At 39.7% G+C, this 21546-nt stretch overlaps 1 protein-coding gene across 1 annotated transcript in view; it reads right to left on the bottom strand.

Moving 5' to 3' along the window:
• Nucleotides 1-21546, bottom strand: part of PCNX2 (pecanex 2) — a 153628-nt gene that overhangs the window by 124008 nt on the left and 8074 nt on the right. The window contains exons 3-8 of the mRNA XM_053972346.1: nt 21019-21133; nt 18673-18709; nt 16522-17811; nt 7784-7931; nt 7474-7619; nt 6176-6269 (exon numbers count right to left, since the gene is read on the bottom strand). Coding sequence (XP_053828321.1) covers nt 6176-6269; nt 7474-7619; nt 7784-7931; nt 16522-17811; nt 18673-18709; nt 21019-21133 — 1830 coding nt within the window. The remainder of the gene's footprint in view (nt 1-6175; nt 6270-7473; nt 7620-7783; nt 7932-16521; nt 17812-18672; nt 18710-21018; nt 21134-21546) is intronic.

Here is a 21546-nt window from a genome sequence, read left to right as displayed (position 1 = left end):
ATGGGGTCCATTCAGTACACTCTTACTTTCCAGTATTCAGATACTTTTATGTTGCTAATAAGCATGTAAACTGAAATTTGCAAGCCTAATACATTTCAAAGCAAAGATAAATATACTAAAAACTTTAAAAACAAACAGTATGTGTTAGCTAATAAACTAGAGGATGCATTTTGAGAAGATGCAGCCTTATTGGAATTAGTGCATTAATAGCTTCCACAGTTGTGTTATCTCCAACATACTTTAAAACATTCCTTTTTGCTCTCCTTATGGGAGGGCAGGGTATAGAAGAGAAACCAGCCCCAACACAAAAAGCACTCCATAAGCTCCTAGTCCTGAGCAGGATTTTGCTGCCATCATGTGGCAGCATGGTCCCCTCTCACCTCTGAGTCTCATTCTGTTGAAAACACTGCCTAATGTTCAATGAAACTAGGGCTAAAAACCCCTACACAAATAAAGGAAAGGATTTTAACTGGCCAAGCTTAACGCAAGGGTTTCCTCCTGCCCCTTACAAGCTATCTGGAAAATGCTAGTGAGTTTGTAAAGAGTACTTTTCAGAAAAATCCATTGCTTCATTACAACACAAACATTATTACCATTTTCAGTGCACACCCCCTGCTCATTTCTGTGCTCAAGCAGCTCTATGCCCAGGGGAGCAGCTCATCTGAAACCACTGAATCCCAAAGAGAACTCTGTAATATTTGTCACATCCATTTCAAAACATGCTCAGCTGCAGAACTGCACAACCTGACAAACAGCATTAAGAAATGTTTTAAGATTCAGCAGCTTGTTACAAGAGCAGTGGGGGATTGTTTTATTTGGGTCACCTTGCTGAAAAATACAAAGATGCTTTAGTGATACATTTTTGGTCATGTTCTAAAACATTTTGAAACACCAAGAAAAAAAATCTACTCTCTCCTGTGAGAAATAACTTCAAAAGTTCAGGGAATTTTCCAGCAGTGAACATACTAAGTATTAGCGGATTTATGAAGGAGACATATAGTACCACTAAGTCATTCAGATAGACTTTCATATAGTATAATACACTCAAGCAGCTTATTCTGGGGTGAGAATGTAAATCAAATAAGTTAGCTCACTGATCTGACATTCTCTGTTTTGCCCAGGGCCAGAAACACCAGCACTCTGCAGCTGTACTGACAGCTGTACCTTAAATTATTTTTTTAGTACTTATTAGCCACTACTTTGCTGCAAATACTTATTTTAAAACTTTTGGCCCCAGTGATACCAAAATTAAAATTATTCTCAAAACAAGCAAAAAAATCTTAGCAATTGTTTTAAATGGAGGCCTCTATTTGTATTGCAAAACATTTTGGCTATAATATAGCTTTTTAGAAGCCTGGTTTCAGTGTCAGAGCCTCATCTGAAAAAAGTGAGGAGTTCAGAGGATCAACTGCTCAGACAGAACATGTCTGGAAAGTGCAATATGGATGCGTTATTGTACTGGTATGGTTGAGCCACGTGTAGTAATGAAACACACATGAATATAATTTTATCCTACAAAAAGTTTTAATAATTTTACAGGTAAATTAAAAGATACATGACCAAGAAAGCAGGATAAGGCTCAAACTGGAATATTTTTTTTAAAGTTATAGAGCAAGTTTCCAAATGAAAGCTCAAGTGTCACACAACAAGGAGAATCTCCACCTCAGATAAAAGTGCTTTTTGCTAAGAGCTAGGTAATTATTTTTTCTGTTTGTACTGGTTTTGGTTGGAACAGAGTTACTTTTCTTAATAGTAGCTGGTATTATGGAGCTATGTTTTGGATTTGTATTGGAAATGGTGTTGATAACACAGGTATGCTTTAGCTGTTTCTGAGCAGCCCTTACACAGAGCCCCAAGGGCTTTCTCTGCTCCTCACAGCACCCCATCAGTCAGGAGGCTGGGGGTGCAAAGCAGCTGAGAGGAGACAAAGCCAGGACAGCTGACCCCAACTGACCAAAGGGACATTCCTTAAAATACAGCACTCAGCATATAAATCTAGGTGAAGGAGGAGGAAAGAAGGGTGTTTGGAGTGATGGCTTTGTCTCACCACATCACCAAGACTCAGGGCAAGCAGGTGTTCTGTTCAGCCACCTCCAAGAAAGCCAGGCTCCATCACATGTCTTGGTGACTCACTTCAGAATTGGTTCAAATGGTCTTTTTGCACTAATTTCTAACATGATACATGAGCTGGGAATAGAGTTTGTACTTTTTGTCACAAAGCAATTTATGGCTACAGGTGAAATTGGCAGAGTAATGGGAGCATCAAATTTAGATGCAATTAGTTCAGCAGGGAACCCATTCAACTGGGACTGCTGGCAAGAGGTGCTGTTGGCAAGCCAACAGACAAAAGTGGGTCAGGGTAATTACACTGACAATAACTGGGGACTTGATTAGTCCTGCCAATGTTTAAATAATTCACCAAACTCAGTGACAAGAATCACCCATCAAAGTGGAGATTATGATGGAATAGGAATTACCTACTTTTGGTGATAATTAAAACATATAAACCTCTGCAAGATTTAACTTGGCTAGGTCTTCAAATATTTTAAAAGCTGGACTGCTAGACAAATGAGAGACAATTTGGCAAGAACCAAGTCCAGAAATAATCTGAAAAAATTCTGATTTTCACTAACCTTTAATAGAATTAAGGCAAAGTTTTGGAAGTGTTTATATTACATTTAAGAAGCTCTGAAAATTTCTCACGACAAGGACTGTAGGTCCAGGTAATAGTAGGAACAACTACTATAGCTGAAAAAGCCAACAATAAAGCTAAAAAACCAAAAACAAAGACAAAAAGTAGAAACTGATGGAATATATATTAATATTTATAAACTTGAGAATACTCCAAAGAACATCTCATAACACTGCAAAACCAAAAAGAGGTGACAAGACAAAGTCTATTCCCTTTAACAGTTTTGCCTGCAATGTCAAGGAGTGTCTGAAGGAAGAAATCACAGACTCCTCCAGATTTGGACATCTGCTTTCTCTGACACATTGCAATCCATTGTTAACCATCCAGCCCTTCCTAAGCAAATGAAAAGCAGGAAGCACACAAAAACAAAGAAGAAAAATAAAACCTAACACATCCTCACTTCTGTGACAGTGAATTATTTGTGAGAGATTAATTTCAGATACTATGCCAAGAAGATAAAATGGGCCATAGGAATACTACTTTAATTTCAGTTCCTAATAATTTGATGTGAAATGCTTAAGCCTACAAATGGAGAAGACAATAGTAGGACTCAATAGACAGAAATAGAAAGTTAGAATTTGAATTGAAGATCATAGAACATTAATTAGTTTGCCCTAAAGTTTAGAACTTTTGAGTAATATTTAAACATCTACTTCAGTTTTGCATAACACTATTAAAAGATAGTTACCTATGGCCAACTCATAAGGCAATTACTTTACTCTTGACAAACCAGCAACAGTTCATACCCTCCCCAGTCAAAATTCCTTCCCCTTTCACAACTGCAGCATCCCAGAAGCATCACAGCTCCTAAACACTAGCAACAGGTCTACTGCCTCTCACAACACCCACAAAGCAAGAGGCCTCTTGTTCTGGGTCAATTCTTCTCATAAAGAAGCACATCAGGGCACAGTCCATTCAAATCCACATGGTTACTCCACTTGCTCAACTCAGTTTCATATTTTCCCCTTAGGAGCTGCTTAATCTTAACAGTATAAAGCAAGCGTGATTGGTGATAAGTGTTTTAAGAACTCATATACATCTACAGCAAACCTTTCTATTGCTGTCTGTGCTTTTTCTAAATTCTGAAATATGGGCTCCATGAGACCAAAAATCCACCCCTCCTATGAAAGGAGGATGACACCTCTTTTGGCTAGGCATTAGTTTTCTCCTGCATCTCTTGACACATGAAATCTAATTTGGATGTCTCATTAATGAATTCAGATAACAAGCCTAAAGCTATTGGTTGTTTCTGCACCATTTCAATTGCTCATGAAGCTGTACTGTCAAAATCATTGTCTTCTCCTTAGTTAACTTTTTCATGGGCTGGTAGATAAGTCATGTTCATCTCAGAGGTGCTTTCCGTATCTCTTTTCTAATAACCTTCCATAACAGCAGCATCTCCTGTTGGTATGGACTACTCTTACGATGAACATCTCCAGAGAGAGCCCACCCTCAAGGGAATAGTTTTTGTTAAGGACCCTCTCCAGACAGACAAACAGAAGAGATTAAGTGAAGCACTTGTTGATTGCACCTCGTGCTTTTTTTAATCCTATTTGCCTTTTTCTTCAATAATAACCTTTCCTTCACTGATTATTTGGTTTATCTTTAAAAAGCAAAAAAGAAAGTAACCTGACACAACTGATGAGCAAGCCTGCAGGTGGGGACAGGGGAGAGAGAAAGATGCATCATTCCTGTATTGTCCTTAAAGCAGGTTTGCACTTCCATTTTCTATATGCTGTAAGTGCTCCATATTGTCTAAATACAAAACTACTTGATAGTGAACACCTGAAAAAAAAAAACAAAAACCAAAAACTCCTTCCTTCCTGTGCTTCAATCTACTCACAGATGGTAGAAACTGCCCACTGAACAAACAGCTCTCACTAATCTCTCTGGCCTAGACATTACAGACTGCCCCTGCAAACACCAGCTTAAGCATACTTCAAGCTTCCTTGTCCCCTTTCCTCATTTTTCATATTAACTTCTACTTTGCACTTTCTTTCATGCTGCTCTCTTCTTGGAAAAGCTCATGGTCTGGCTTCCCACTGACTCCCCACAAAGAAACAGTCCTGGGAACACACTTCTCTTTGCTGATCTGTTCCATTCCCTGGTCTGAACTATCACTTTACTCTGAGACTTCCAGCAAAGGTGCTCATCTTAAGAAATTACATGCATGTAAAGAATACATTACATGCCTGTAAAGAATATCTGAACTTGCTTTTGTTAACGTGGTTGAGTGGACCCCTTAAAAATAAACCTCATCCCTTTAAGGTCTGTAAACCAAGACAGAGGTGTCACATAAGCATCTAACAAAGGCAGATCCTGCATTACTTCTTACATGAGAAGGAAGATGGTCCTTCTTTGATTAAAAAAAAGTCAGGGGACAGAAAACTATTTCTGAATTTAGGACAGATTCAAATTCATAGTTAGAGGAAGAAGGAGCAGAAGAGTGCTCTGTGCAAGGTGAAACGAAGAAAGTTGCAAGAAATAAATAGAATCCAATTAAAATGTTTGATTTTTTAGGTCAAAACTGAACTCCACCAGGATGGTGGTGGGGTGGGGGGGGGGCTATTTTGCTAAAAACAGACAGATTATTTCTACTATTCAATTTTTTCTTATTTTTTTACTCTTTGCCCACTGACAAATAAAAGCATTATTCTCATGTCTCTCATACTAGCATTCTAACTAAAATGCTAAAGCTCTTTTTAACATGGTTCCAAGGTTTTTCAAAAACCTCCACTGAAACCAAACACTCGAAGAACAATATTTGCTTGCTATTAAAAAAAGGCGATTCTCACTCCTTCACTCAACTTCTCCAAATTCTCTAAAATTCTGTGAAATATTTCATATTCTGTATGAAAACCAAAATTATTTTATTGAAATACTTACGAATAGCTACAAGTCTTTTTACAGATATGCAAACAACAGATTACATGGAAGAGTCTGGAAACCATAGTAATAAATACAGGATTTACATGGATCATTCCAAAAAGAAATTTCAAAAAAAGAAAATTGTTTGGATCAGCTCATCCTTGCAGCAGCAAATTATCATTAGAGATTTAATGCAAGCTGAAAGGCTCTGCTGCTAGAATCCACAGGTCAATGACTGATACAGACAGCACTAAAAATTTGTAAAGAATGCAACAGGTATGGGAAGCAAACAAGACAAGGTTGGTGGGACAGTCCCACTTACTTTGTTTACAATTTCATTTATAATAGCTACATTTGACTTTGGCTATTCCCAGAAAATAAATAAAACCAAGTGCATAGTTCTGATTTTCATTTTCACTTTTTCTATCCTATATTCTTATAAAGCTGTCAGTGTTTTAGCAGAAAGCAAAAAAAATTTTCCACTTTGACTTCTCTAGAAAAGGTTAGCACATTTATTCACCACTACTCCCCTTCATATGCATCTTTCACAGCTACAGTTTCATCATTTCCAGCAATTAAAATTTTCAACGTTTCTAAAAATAAGGGCTTACTTACTGAGCATTTGAAATACAATCACAATTTGATAGCTGATGTCTAAAATTTCCTTCTTTCTGACAGCCAGCTTTTAAATAGCAGGATTTGATTTCCCCTTCAGAAAATACAGAGGGGGAAAATATCAGTTCAGTGATGCAATCATATGTGTACACAAAAAATTTATAAAATACACATTCTACATCAGGCACATTTATAAATATATATTTTTCAGTCTGTGCATTAGGCTCATTTTAGATTTCAGAAAGCAAATTAACATTTGAACAACTGAAAACCTGAGAAAAATCAAAACACAGAAGTCTCAGTAAAAAATTAAAAGGCATGTAAATTAAACACAAAGCACATCAATTTGTAGAGTTCACCATAAAATGTGAAATCATATTTCCCTCTTTCCATTCCCAAAGGTGAGGTCAGGAGGTACAAAGCAGCAAAAAGTTCTGCTACAAGTGCAACCACAGCTCCTCCCTGTTTGCAGAGTGAGCATAAAGCCAAGGGTGGGTGCTGGCTGACCCAGAGGCTGCGTCACCTGCCCCACTGGCAGCTGCTGCCCTTCTGGCCACAGCACAGCTGCAGCTATAGCCTGCCAGCAGAGTCAGGAAGAACAGGCAGAAAATCAAAGTATCTCCAGGGTCACAGACCCAGTACCGTGAGAACTCACTCCATGCTGGTTTGAAGGTAACTTTAAAGGAAACAGGGCTTTTGGGACAGCTGTCTTTCAGAGGTATGAGTCAGTACCTCACAGGGCACTAAACAGGGCTCAAACACATCCTACAGCTTCAGATTCCAAGAATAGCTTCAGAGCAGTGTGATCCCAACTATATGTGTGGGGAAAGACTAGGTCACTCATTAATTTCTTTAAAGGAGTAGCAGATCACAACTCCAAATGACAACAAGCACCACCATACCAAGAGATCAGTCTGAGCCAGCTGAAGAACAAAACTGTAAAAAGGAGTCATATTTTGCCCAGCCAGGTCAGTGCAAAACCTCTAGTCAGGCAGAAAACACCAGGGGTTCTTCTGATGGGACAGAAGTTGTCTTCTGGCCTAGCCAGCATCTTTTGAGGATGATGTTTGCAAGATAAACTTCAGGCACTGTGTAAGGCTCAGGTCTGTGATGGTCATTTGTGGATCTGGAAAATTCTATTTATTGCTCATCTGACTTTAAATTACCAAGCCCTTTTTTTTTCCACACACACAGAAAAACATGCAACCGGTAACAGACAAGAGAAATATCCTTCCAGGACATCTGAAGTGTTTAGAAATTTCCTCATGCATTGCAATTATCCAACTAGATAAACTCACCGTTTTCATCTATGAACACATGCATGGCATCCACGGAGAGCTCATCTTGCACAGACGCCTCAGGTCCACTTATTACTTGCAAGACAGAACTGTCTTGCTGAGAAGTTACTCGGTAGATTATCTGCCTTTGCCTGCTGCCCTGGTAACTTGACACAAAAATGTTTCAAAACTACTATGAGGAACTTTTTTCTTGTTCTCAATAAAACAAAAAGAGAGGTTAATTAAAAGTTTATGTCATTTCTACTCAGTGAAACAAAACAGCTTACGTCATATCTTTGAAGTATAAAATCGTAAAGTAAACTGGCCTTACAGTGCTGCAAATTTGGCAGACTCTGGTAGCACCGGACTAGTACTAGCACGATCTTGGCTTTGTACATCTGATCTTTCCTGTTTAGGAAGTTGCTCACAGTGCTTTTCTGTTCCCACCATTTCTTCTTTTCTCTCCGTCATCTGGCTATCTGGAAAACAGGGCAGTGAAGTGGAGCCACTCTCCACAGACGGCTTTCAAGAGTTTCATTAGTAAACTACTGAACAAGAGCATCTAAAAATGAAAATCTAAAACACTGCAGTATTTGTTAGTTTTATGGAAAGCACTATCATTACGTAAAACAATGCAACCACAAATATGGATGAGGAGGTACTCTGACCCTTATGAATGGGCTGTTTCAAAAACACACTGTGTAAAGTAGAGGACAAACAAGAGAGAATTTTTGCTTTGCTTCTCCTATTGTTTCAGAGGGAAGCAATATGTTTCTAATTTAGAATGGTAAGAGGCTGCTTTCCTGGGGGCTGTAATTTGTTCCCAAGCTGTGTACGCCGGCAGTGGAAAAGCAGAAGCACTGGCCCATTCCCCTTTTACAGAAGGGAAAGCAGCACCTTCAAAGGAAATAGAGCTCTTGGACAGGAAAGCAGAAAGCTGCCTAATCTCTCTTCCCCACTGGCCACACACCTGGTGCAGGACGAAGGACAAACTGGCAAAACAATTTCACAGCAGATTATCCCATGCTTGGAAAATACAGAACTATAGATTTAAAAATACACATGAAGTATTTGTCCAATTTCTACTACTTTGAGTACAATTATATTTATATTTATATTGCCTCTCTACACTATTTATATTGCCTCTCCACACATGCATGTCATTTTTTTCATATGTATATATGTGTACAACATATTCATGGTGAATAGTGAAACATTTTTCAACTGCACTTCGTTTATAAACCAAAACAATTACCTGTTAGGGTTTAAAGTGCAACTAAGACAATGATTTCATCAGCACCCCGTGCAGTTGTGCAATTAAATGCTTTAAATGGAAAAAAGGGTGCTTGTTGGATATGCCTCAGTAAATCCTATAGTCTTTTAACACCAAGCAAAGTGTATTGAAACATACTTACTCAGACTTCTTGCAGTACCTGCTGTTTAAACACCTCAGATCAAGGAACAAACCACAGAAAATTCCATATCTCATAAATATAATTACTATCCTAACCTGTAAGAATTGCCAGTCATGAAACAGTGGTGTCATATCTAAGTTGGTCTAAGTATAAAACAGAATGAAGGCTTATAAAGAGATGCTTTACCTTTTAAAAGGTCAGCTGATAAAACTGAAAAATTAAACAAGCTTTTGCATATGCAGACCTTTCAGATCATCTGTCTTGTTTTCCTCCAACTGCATCAGCTGATCTACCAACACATTATTTCTATAAACAAACCTACCTTCATGAGCTAAAACATCTCTACAGCAGTTTCAACTCACAGGACGAAGCCCCCTCACACCCTAGAGCCTGTGCTATAAATACAATGAAACGAGCACAAGTTTGGTGTAGGGAAATACTTTGTTGTGCATGGAGGCAAAATTCAATAGGTCTTCCAGGTCTATTTTATTCTACCTTCGGGGGGGGGGAGGGGGGAAGCATTTAGGGAAAGAGACAACAATTTTTTCGTCTCCTAGTTAAAGACTTAAACTCCAGTTTAAGCAGAAACTGTGTCATTACTGAAGCACCCCCTTAATGATGTAACCATACCTGTGGGTGGTAATGGAGCCACAGATACCTAATCAAAATGACCTTCCTAAAGGCTTGGGCTGTTCAAGCTGTAAGAATAATTGATAGAGATCAGAAACTGTGGTTTAAATAACCTAATTGGTCCCATAGTGCCCCAAATCAGCTTTAGGGCTGCAACAATTAAAAAGATTTTTTAAAATCTGATTATCTAGTGGTTTTAGAATATGCTTCTCACTTTTCCATTCCAAACCACAAGCCTTGCAGACTTCTTTTTCCTGCTGTGGTAAAGAGTCATAATAACAAAAACCTAAACATACTGCTTCTTACAGGCTTTATTTGCCAATCAGACAATACCATGGTGATGAGTACCTCCAGCGCTGGAAAAGCGGGCCATGATGGCTTTGTGACTGGTTTTCAAGATTATTACTCATCTTCTTCCAGGTGACTTACACCTTCCGTATTTAAATGAAGATAGAGGTGTCTAGACTAGGAGTGCCCTGCCAGAGTACGCAATCGGCTCTACGTCACCAAACGCTCCCTGCACGGAAATTGTGCTGGCAAAGCTCAAACACCAGGAAAAACCTTTCCCAAGTGCAAGAGCAGATTAAAGAGGACAACACGACAGTGTATTTGCACTTTTCCCGGTGTCATTTAGCCTTATCCACTGCTCCACGCATCTCCAGCTCACGCATGGCTGGGCGCACAGTAGCATCAAGATCAGACCTAAGCTCTGCAATAACCACATAATTTATCTGGAAATTATATGCCACATGACTCAGACATATGAGGTGTAAGTATCAGAACTCATGGCTAAATCAGACTTGGGGCAGGGTGATTCCGAAGAGTCCTGCATAAACAGCCAAGTTTTGGTCTGTACACCATTTTCATATTTTGATAGAGCACAAGACACAAGCTTAAGTTAGCGTGGTAAAATACTTATGAAAAGGAACAATTCTTACAGGTCCCATACATAAGATACTTTCAGTAAACATTTTTTCTGCATTAACAACTTTTAACAGCATATCAACATTACTTACAAGTATACCATCCCAATGCTAACAAATAAGCTCCCAACTTAAAAGCGGTTACAGTACCATACTTTCTTTTGCCATGTAACTTTTTCACTTGTAGAACAGATTTGAAGCATCCCAGATCATCTTTATAGACAGACCCTTGTTCTACTCTAGGAAGAGGCTGTGAACAATTTTACAGTTGAAATGAAACAGCCTTTGTACATATGTTATTACAGTGAGTCCAGAGAAGGGCCACCAAGATGATCAGAGGGATGGAACCTCTCCTCCTGCAAGGAAAGGGTGGGAGAGTTGGCTGAGATTTCAGCCTAGAGAAAGCTCCAAGCAGACCTAATTGCAGCCTTTTGGTACCTGAAGAGTGACCACAAGAAATCTGAAGAGGGACTTTTTACAAGAGCATGTAATGATAGAACAAGGAGGAATGTCTTTCAACTGGAAGAGGGCAAGTTTAGATTGGACATTTGAAAGGAATTCTTTACTGTGAGGGTGGTGAGGAACTGGTACAGCTTGCCCAGAGAGTTATAGATGCCTCATTCCTGGAAGTGTTCAAGGCCAGATTGGATGGGGCTCTGAGCAACCTGGTCTAGTGAAAGGCATCCCTGCCCAAGGAGAGGGGTGGGGGGGGGGGGGGTGTTGGAACTAGATGATATTTATTAATGTCCCTTCCAACCTAAACCATTCTTTAATTCTGTGATACAGTAATCACGACAACCAACTATCAGTGTATCTCAACCTTAAAGCTACCTTATTATTAGGTAATTCGAATTAAATTTTATTACTCTGTAACTTTCCTCAAAAACATTTTTATTATTTGTGACCCCTTACTGGAGTCTTCCAAACCTTCTTCCTCATCTTTTACTTACATATCCCTATCCCAGCCTTCATAGCTCACTCCTGTAAAACAAAATGCCACTGCTGTCATAATTTCAAACACCATCTAGTTTGAAACCTGAGCAAGCAGAATTAACCTAATTAAGCTTGTCTCTCTTCTGTTCATTAATTGCTTTGCTACAGAATCCACTTTCTTCAACAACATTATGCTCCTAAATAGAAATTTTCACTTTAAAATATATTTGCTGCCTGTTCAGCCACAAAGAAATTATTTCAAATCACTGTATGCTTTTGTTAGTACCAGCATGAAACCAAAGTTCTACAAGCTGAACTGTGTCATTCATATATGTGGATTATAAATCCTAAGAACATCCCTAATCCTTTCTTCACCAACTGCTTTAACAGAAACATCTAGCTTATGCACTTTCTTCTCAGCCCAAATTTGCCTATTATGCCACAAATACATTAAAAGAAAAAACTGACATTTAAGCTGGTCATCCACAAACAATCTGAGTGCCCAGGGAACACCACACCATCCAATAATTGCTACAAGAGTTCAGCATGGACACTGAAGCAGCACATGGCATTATCCGTTAATGAGGATTGCCACATTAATCCTGAAGCAACAGGAAAAACTAGCAATAGGCATTGTACCTGCTACAGGAAGTGGCTTGCTTGAAACGATCTCCCGTGTCAGCAGCAGAGCTAGGAATTAGCAGCCTAATCATGATACCTACCAATTACATCAGAATACAGACCTCTGAAATAACGTCATATTTTTTTTGCAGATATCAGACTCGTCATCATACATACTACTACCTCTTCAACTTAGACTGAAATTTTAAAATGTTAGCCTGTCAAGCCTTACACATTGAGCATCAGATTCAGAGAACTGAGCTCTGCACACCAGGTTCCTCCATATCCAAAGAGGTGCACCACATGCCACGTAGCCCCTCTCTGGCACAAGAGTCAGGGGTGATACACAACTGCTCCAAGAGATAAGCTAGCACAATAAAGGCAGGGCTTGACTTTCTAGGTGCTACCCACCTTCCAGCAAAATCACCTGCTGTCACTTCCCACCATGACTGTCAACTGCACCAGTGACTCAATGCACAAGATCCCTCTTCCCCCTGACTATATGGTATGTGATAGTCCTATTTCCCACATCCAAGGGAAAAAAAAATAGCAGTCTAAAAACACCCACAGGAGTATGTTTTAGTTTTTTTATAGGAGAAGGGTAATTGCTTGGGATCCAGAACAACTCACTCGAGGTTGTGGTTTGTGCACTGACCAGAATGATGAGTACATTTTCTAAAAAGGGCCTGCAAAACATCTAAATTTGGGCCATGCAGCCCTGGTTTAGTTTCTCCTGTGCCAGTCCCCACCACTTCCATGGCAGGCTTTGCTCCCTGGGTGATAATACTTGCCTATCCTAGATTACAAGCCAGCTGTGCCAAAGGGGACCTACAGGAGGCTTTGCCCTGCATAAGTCTGATGCACAACTGCTCTTACTTGGTTCAAGACACATCAGAGGGACCCAAAGCAGTCAATAAACCCAGGTTTACTTACACCTCTAGAAAACTGAAAAAAATTTTGCAATTGCCCTACAACACACTTTCATCATGTGGGTGGTATAAGTGTGATTCAAAACTGAAAGGACACTGGTCTAACAGCCAGTTTAAGCAACAATGTCAGTGGTATTTTCTCACAATCTAGAAGTGGAATGGCTATAGAAGAGCTCTTAGAGCTTTTATATCCTGTATTTTAACAGGTTAAATCTGGCACCCTTAGAAGTGTAAAGAAAGGCTTTAATTTTCTCGTACTGCATTTTACCAAGCTGTCTACTGGCAAAGGCTTACGTGGTCAGGATAATAACTCTTCTATTTCCACAGAACACCCAAGTTCTGTGAGGGATCACCCATAACAAAGAGCCATCCATGACATTCACTCACTTGCCAGACTGCTCTGATGAGCACATTTCCCCACGTTCCACAAATTATGCAAAATATCAGCTTTCTTTCGCACAGCTCTGAATATCCAGCTTTCCAGGAATTTGTGAAGTTTTTCACATTGCCTAATAAAAATCTTTATGGGGTGCATTTCATGCTCATTTGGACCAGACATATAACTTTTGCCAATTAGACAGCATGCAAGGTTAAAAGAACAAAAACCAAACAGAACCAACCTCTTACCTCAAAACAACTGGCACATAGCTTGACTCTGTATTCCCACACACACACACTTAACAACCACTCTAATGTGGGAATAATGTTTATTCACATCTGTTCCAAGATACTACATTATTAAAGCATATTTGCAATTGCAAGGCTGTAAACAAATTAAAGGCTCTCTCATTCCTAAAATTCAGTATTGCAAAGGGGAAGCTGCCGGTAATGACAGTAATTTATTTCAACAAACAGCACATTCTGACTAGGCTGGAAAACAAAGCCTACTTGCTCTTAAAAATAACTGCCTTTGAACTACCTCTCCCAAGCTCAAGGAGTTCAGACTGAATCTCCTTTTTCCCACAGCACCAGTTCAAGGTGCAGAATCCACAGCTGTCATCCCTGCTCCTGCAGGGCACCCTCTTTCCAGTCCCTCATCTGTTTCTGGATGACACTTGCTGAGCCCACACCGCAAACAGAGAAAATTACACATGTATGCAGCTCAACTTCACTATCTCACAAAAGTAAAGACTTCAGAAAATAAGAAAATTTAGAATACATATTAGCAAGAAAGTCTTTACTCAGTGGGTGGTGAGGCACCAAAACAGGTTGCCCAGACCAGATGCAGATCTCCCATCTGCAGAAGTGTTCAAGGCCAGGTTGGATGAGGCTTTGAGCATTCTGGCCTAGTGCAAGGTGTCCCTGTCCATGGCAAGGGTTTGGAACTGGATGATGTTTAAGGTCTCTTCCAAACAAAACCATTCTATGGTTCTATGAAATTCAGTTCAAGTCACTAAATGAGAGTTTGGTTTGAGGGAAGAGCAGAATTCTTCTTTTCCCTCATTGAGAATCTTGTTCACTAGATCTAAAGCACAATAACAACATACACATTAGTAAGTTTTGGGTTTGGGGTTTGGGTTGTATTTTCTCTGTGGAATCTGAGGCTGACTTATTCTGATCATTCACTGCTTTCTTTCATGCAGCAACTGTGACTGTTCATATTACCTGAGGGTACTTATCTGAAAGGCCTTTCTAGATTAGCTGCACTTTCTCTTTTTTAATTTTCATTTAAATTTACCTCTAAATTTCTCTTTTCAAGCTAAGTCACATCACTCAGAAGTGCAATTATTAGGTAAACACTCCTTTTTATGGCTGAGGATCAGAAAAAAAAAAATCCCAATCTGCTTGCTGCACCCCTCACATTGCTGTGTGCTGCTGTGCAGGCAGGTGACTCTGCACCCCAGGAATCCAGCAGGGCTCAGCAGGCTCAGGTGAGAAGCAGGGCTTGCTCAGCACTTGTCTTGGGCAACCAGAGCACAGACTGGAACCATCAGGGCAGGCTGATAAACTCGATAGAGAAGGACAGAAACTGCAGTGAAAATAAACAGCCTGAGAAGGAGGGAGAGATGGTAAGATACACCAGAAGAGAGGCAGCAGGTCTAGGAAAAGCAAAATTCACTTCTCCTGCACTTACCCTTCTCTCAATTCCTTCATCAGAAGGAAAGAAAAGAGCATACCAATATGAAGAGTAAGACAAATAAGGAGGTGGCACAGGAGGGGAGTGCCTAAACTGAGAAAGGAAAGGCACAGAACTAAAAAAAGTGGAAGCAAAAATGAACCCAGGTGAAAGATGGAATGAGATGGGGTGTAATACATTGGATAGGACAGACTTAGAGAAAGACAGAGTGAAAGGTAAATGGAATCTAAAAGAAAATGACCCACTGAGAAGATAAATCTACTTATTTTTTTAACAAGATAAAAGCACACATTCCACAATAGTTTTAAAAACCATTCAAGTCAGTTGGGCATTTTTCATGTAATGGAAGGTTTTGCAGGAGCAAGCTGGTGGAACAGGACAGAGCAGACAAAACAGGAGTGCCAAGCTGCTCTTCTACGGTACCATCACGTTCCTTACCTTCCATGCAAACTAATATTGAGACTGCATCCTCTTTGGCTGTCTTAGAACAGCTTATTATAGATCTAAAGTAAACCAAACATTTTGGAGAAGGGGAAGATACAGGTTGCCTTATTTCACTTTGACTCAGATCTGCTAAACCAATTGTGCTGATCACTTGGGGAAGTACCCCAAGATTGCATCTGCCTTCACTGCACTGTATCTCACATCCTCATTACATAGCCCTACTAATTTTGCTGGAGAGCTGCTAGAAACACTACAAACAACAGTCCTTCCCAACAGAAAAGGGTCACAAAGTTCAGTGACAGCAAGGACAATGCTGATTAAAACCAGAAATTTCTATACAAGAGCTGCATATAACTGTACTGCATATCAATTTTTAAATTAGCTGACTGATTTTGTTCTAAACAAAAGCCCTCTTGATTAAATGGAAACTTGCATGGGAACATACTATTTTTCATTAAAACACTGGGGGCTTTCACTGAAAACAGCCAAACTTCCATCCTTAAAATGCAAATATTTTAAAGTGACTGAGAATCAAAACTATTCCCTAGTGAGAATTTTTACCTTTTTTTAAAATTATAAGCCAACCCACAACCATTCAGGAAATTTAGAAATATGTGTGTGTGTGTGCACACGTGTTAACTAAAAGTTGAACCATCTCTAGTGACAATTCCAGCCTTCATACTTAGAGGCACACAGACAACTCCTCAACATGCACCTGGTAAGATGCACAAGGACAGGGGTAATGCTATAGCTACACACATTTTTGCACACTTCTGACACTCCAGCAATCCAGGCACACTATTTTAGTACAGAATAGTAAATATATAATGGATACTAAGCTTATCACTTGTTTCCTAGAGGAAGAAAAACAGTTTTCTTCAAGAAGATAAAAATATTTTAAAAGTGCAGCTGACACTATCACACACTTTCACTATACCACTTTGTCCCACCAAGTCCAGCCCTACCCTGGCCCTATTAGCAAAACCAGTCTTTCTCTCGGAATTTGCCTTACTGCAGGTATCCAGCTAAGCTGCACTAAGTAATCAAACTCTTCACAACATCTTTACTCCAAAAGAATTGTAATCCATGCATAATACCTCCAACAAGCCCATTTTCCTTTGTTGTCTCTGTTTTGACAGTGGATTGATTAGATGTCTTCATCTTTGAGGTATTAATGGATTCCAAGAGGGAGACAAATTCTAAAAAGTTAGATTCGTTGGGCATCTGACCTTCTTTAGCTTCTAGATCTGATTTAGAGGTTGGTAAGGTCTTTTCTTTGTCAGATACCTCCACAAAATTCTTACTTAAAAGCACGTCTGTCCCACTGTCTACACTCAACACCCGCATGTGCCTCTTTTCATGAGCAGTTCTGCAGGACTGCGGGTCTAGGTTATGCAAGTCTTCCTTAGAACTTAAATCCACAGTCTGTACATTTTCCAAAGCATTTTCCTGATTTGGATCTGAACAAGTGTTAGTTTTTAGAGGTGTATTTGCTGGGTTGCTGAGCTCCTTTACTGCATCACCCGATTCGTAGCCAGAGCATTGCTTGGATGACAGCTCTGCCCTCAACATTTCTGGAGTTCTGTCACTTTCACTAACTTCTGAGCAAGGCTTAGCTTTACTGTCATCAGACAGGTCAAACGTGATAACAGGGATTCTGAGCTGTTCATTAGTTTGCTGACTTGACCAGCCTGCTCTAACTACACCAGAGTCAAAGGCTGAGTTTCTTCTCTCACTTTCCAGGGCCTGTAAATGGACAGAGCCTGGTAGGTCACTAAGGGTGGTGTTTGGTGTAGTACTCATTGTGATGACAATTTTAATGGGCTCACACAGCTGGTCTCCGGGAAGAGAATTGTCCACAACTGCAACAGCAGTCTCACTGTCTGAGCAATCAAGGTCCTCATGGCTATTACCAGCATTGCAAGAACTTTCCATCTGCTCGTGCTCTTTGGTTGCAATAGCATTGCACTGTGGGCAGTTGTTGGTAAAGCCTGTCTGTGGCGATCCATCTGGCAATTTCTCTCTTTTGTAGCTTTTAGGATTACTTAAATGGTCTGAAATAACTGAATTTTCACTGTCCCACGGCTCTGAAGAAACTCCAGTCCTTAAAATATCACCTTGTGATGAAGAAACATTGGAGAAGTTTTTAGCTACGTCTCTGCCCACAAGAATATCTTGGGATCCATGGTGGCCACAAGGCCATCCATTCAATCCTTTTTCATTTACTCCATCACCAGGAAGTGTTTCCATAGCAGCTGGTTTTCTTGCTATTGCTGATGTGGTGGCACCTGAACCAGAGGTTGCAGAAACAGGTAATATATCTGCTTTGATACAGGGTGAGGTAGATGAAAGTGGTGGTGTAGTCTGATCTTCTAGTACCATAACACCTAAGAAAAAACATTTGGGCATTAGGTCTCACATGAACACTAAGCATTATTAAAGTATGATCTTTAACCAACAAAACCTGATCCAGAGCAGAACAAAGGAAGCACAGATGATGCAGCTGATTAAAACAGTTCTAAAGCAAGGAGGGATTTTTTTTGGTAGCTACATATGAAATACTACAAAAGCAAGAATAGACCCCTTCCAAGTCGGGACAAGTGTAGCAGTGTGTCTATTTAAATAATCAAAATAGCTGAAGAAACAGCTAGTTTCAAAATCAAAATGTTTTATAGAACTATCCCCACTTAGGGAGAGGTGAAAAAAAGAATAAGCCAATGCTGCAGGTTTGCTACATCACTTCCTGCAATTCCTAAATGGTCACACAGGACATAGTGATCAGCCTTAACGAAAACAAAATAAGATTTAAAATATTAAGACATCTCAAGCACTGGAAGTGTAGGCAAAGTAAGGTGTACTGGAATATAAAACACAGAGCTAAAGGTTGACAATCAAACAGAAACTTACAACCACATGTTCAAGGGTTCTAAGATGCAATCCAAGTGTTAGCTTCCTAATTTAATGTTTTACAGAAGCTCAGAACTTCCTAAGAATGGGGGGCAAGGCTCTTTCATCGCCCTGTATCAACATGGGGAGAGCTATTTGCACACCCCTCAAAAGGCTGCATCCCAAACAGCTTGGCTGACAGTTGAGAAAGCTTAGTCTGTTAGAATACCCTTGAAATTTAGTTCTGGCTCTTCAACTCAGATCCTAATAGGAGGCACAACAGAACCTGCCATGGTGTCCCCTGTGCCATTACTTTTTGTGCCAAGCAACAGTTTAGGGGATTTATAAAGCCGTTCAAATACCTCTAAGATCTTCAATAGTTTCCCGTGTTGGCAGGTCCTAAAAAAATGAAAAGAAACACACAAGATTAACATGGTCATTTATTAAATTCTGTTGGGGAAAAAAAAAGGTCTATCAATGTAGCTATCAATAGCTATCTAATCAAAGGTTAATTACAGCATTGGTAAGCTACTTAAAATCACTGAAATTTGAACATGTACCTTGCACAAAATGCAAGGGATCAGTGAGGGAGATGATTATAGAACAGTCACGCTCCAAATTGCATCACTGAAATTGTGTGTGATTTGGGGGAGGGGAAAGAAAAGCAAGATGTTCTTTAAAAAAAAAAAAATTGCCTAATCCAGATATATTTTTTTTTAATCATTAAGGAATAGAACATTCCACAATAGATCTGTTCCACTTTTCCAGCTATGTGTTTCCAAAGCACTAGAATGAAAAGTTTGGCCTCTATCATTGGTAAGTATTTCTCAATGGCAAACCAGAGAACAGAGACATTAAATTAATATAAAATCATTTAGATTCCAAGAAAGCTCTGAAGGTCATTTAGTCCAAATCCCCTCTGCCATACACACACACTCAAAGCAGGTACAGTTTGAGCAGGTAGCTCAGGGTCATCTTCAACAGAGCTTTGAAAATCTCCAAAGAAGATTTCACTTCTCTGGAAAACTTCATCCAGTATTTGACCACTCGGTAGGGAAAATAAAAATCACACAAACCACCAAAAACCAAAACAACCCCACACAAAAGACATGAAATGTAATTTATCTAACTGTAGCTTCCCATGGCTGCAACTGGTTCTTATCCTGCCACTGGGCACCTCTGAGAAGAGTGTGCTCAACCTGCTTTGTAACTTACTATTAGAAAACTGAAGACAGCAGTAAGCTCTACTTGAATGGTTACAAAAGAGTTTAGCCTTACAAAGGCTGAAACACCCCATTTGCCTGTCCTCATACATCACGTTCCTCAATCACCTTGCTGGTCTCTGCTGGATTCTCATCAGCAGGTCAATGTGCCTGGAAACTAACTGGGGAGCTCAAAACTAAACACAACACCCCAGAGGAATACTTCAGGGGTTTAAATTCAACAGCCTAAGTGCATAATTAAGAACAAGACGTTGAAAATAATGACTGTGGCTCTCTTCTGACTGACAGGTACTAAAATCAAGAGGAAATTATTACTATTTTCTAAAATTTCATGGTGGTATCCTGGTAGCAAGAACAGGACACTTGGTTTGACAAGACCCAACCTACATGTTTGGAAGTGGGAGACTAGGATGAGATCCCAGGAAGGCACAGGTTTGCAGAATGAACAAATACCAGAATACTGGAGAGTAGGACAGAAACAAGGTGAAAAATATTTTACCTCGTTTAAAAAAAAAAAAAAAACCAAACAAAAAGAACTATTAATGTCTCTGAATCACACAGATGCTACAAAAAGGTAAAAACACTCCAGGAAATGAAGAAATAGTTCTGATTCAGATCAGGATTTGAATAATTTGTAGTAAATAGGGATAAAGAGTGGATGTGGAGGAATATGAAGACAGAATGAAGTATCAAATAGCCACTTATTCAGAAATCACTAACCATCCACTGCACTGACTGAGGCAGGAGTCCTGTAGAAAAAAATAGCATGGTATCACATAATTAAAGATGTTATCACAGTATGCAAGGGGAGTAGCTTCAGATTACACAGACAGTGTTATTCTGTTTCTTAATTTTTTGAAAATTTCTTCAACTTATCATGAGTGTTTCCTATTTTTTTTCTTTAATAACATTTACATACATCACCTTCATCACTTCATATACCTTTGATTTATTAAGCACAGCCAATGGTGTTGAGTGCAAATATATGTACTTTTAACCTCCTCTAGACATCTCCTAGATTTAAATGACTTTTATGCTTCGTTTAAATACTGAAGAGATGGTTTTGGTTCATTTTATAAGCATAAGTCTAGTTACACAAAACCAAATTATTAATGCTACAGGAGCAGATCCCTTCAGAGACAACAAAATAATGCTGATTGCATTAGCCTCTCCCTCCTCTCAAAGCAGTCCAAAAAAACTAGTTGCTCTTGGCAAGATTTACAAAGGCCACTTGCTATCTATAGAGCAGAGGGAGCCCTCCTAAGAAGTGCAGCATTATGTATGACAGCTCCAGCTCTGCAAAGCCAAACCTTTAGGACAAGGCTGACAGGCAGCAGTGGCATACCCAGTAGATGCATGGAATGACCCTTCCTGCTTGGAGCAGGCCTGTGTTACAAGCAATGAGCACCTGAGAACACAACACCGTGCGTGGTGAGTGTGCACTGCTGGAGGTGAGGACACTGCTAGAGGAGTGCACATACTAACCGTGGCTCCAGGTGAGTCCCGTGAATGTGAGGCCTGCACTCTGGAACTGTCAGGAATTGTCTGGGTAGAGCCATTTCGGCTGGTCTCACTGACGACATGATCCCCCGAGCTATTGCTGAAGGGGAAGCACACAAAAGATAAGGCAATGCTTCTTACCGCAGAGCATCACAGTGAGCTTTGGGAAACAGCTTATGAATAAGAACAAAATGGGAAGAAGTAGCACAGCACAATGAAGTAACAGCACTTCTTTCCCCTCCAATGATAAAAGCACAGGACTGTAAAAATATTGTAACACCTTTCTGCACTTCCTCACCAAGACAACTTGATAAAACCAAAAGAATAAAAACCCATCAATGCAAAATGATTATGGTGTCTTCAGAAGTAGAGCTACGAGAAATACAATGACATCTCTTCAACCTCTCTATGCCCATATAATGCCATTTAGCCTGCCTGACACACAAACAGATTTATTAGCACAAAAGGCAATTTGGGGCTTTTCCTTAGAAATATGACAATCAAAAGCTACTC

Source organism: Vidua macroura, chromosome 3, assembly GCF_024509145.1.
Source record: "Vidua macroura isolate BioBank_ID:100142 chromosome 3, ASM2450914v1, whole genome shotgun sequence".
NCBI classification, from domain to species: Eukaryota; Metazoa; Chordata; class Aves; order Passeriformes; family Viduidae; genus Vidua; species Vidua macroura.
The sequence above is the reverse complement of the archived record's forward strand: the minus strand, read 5'-3'. Positions and strand labels throughout refer to the sequence as shown.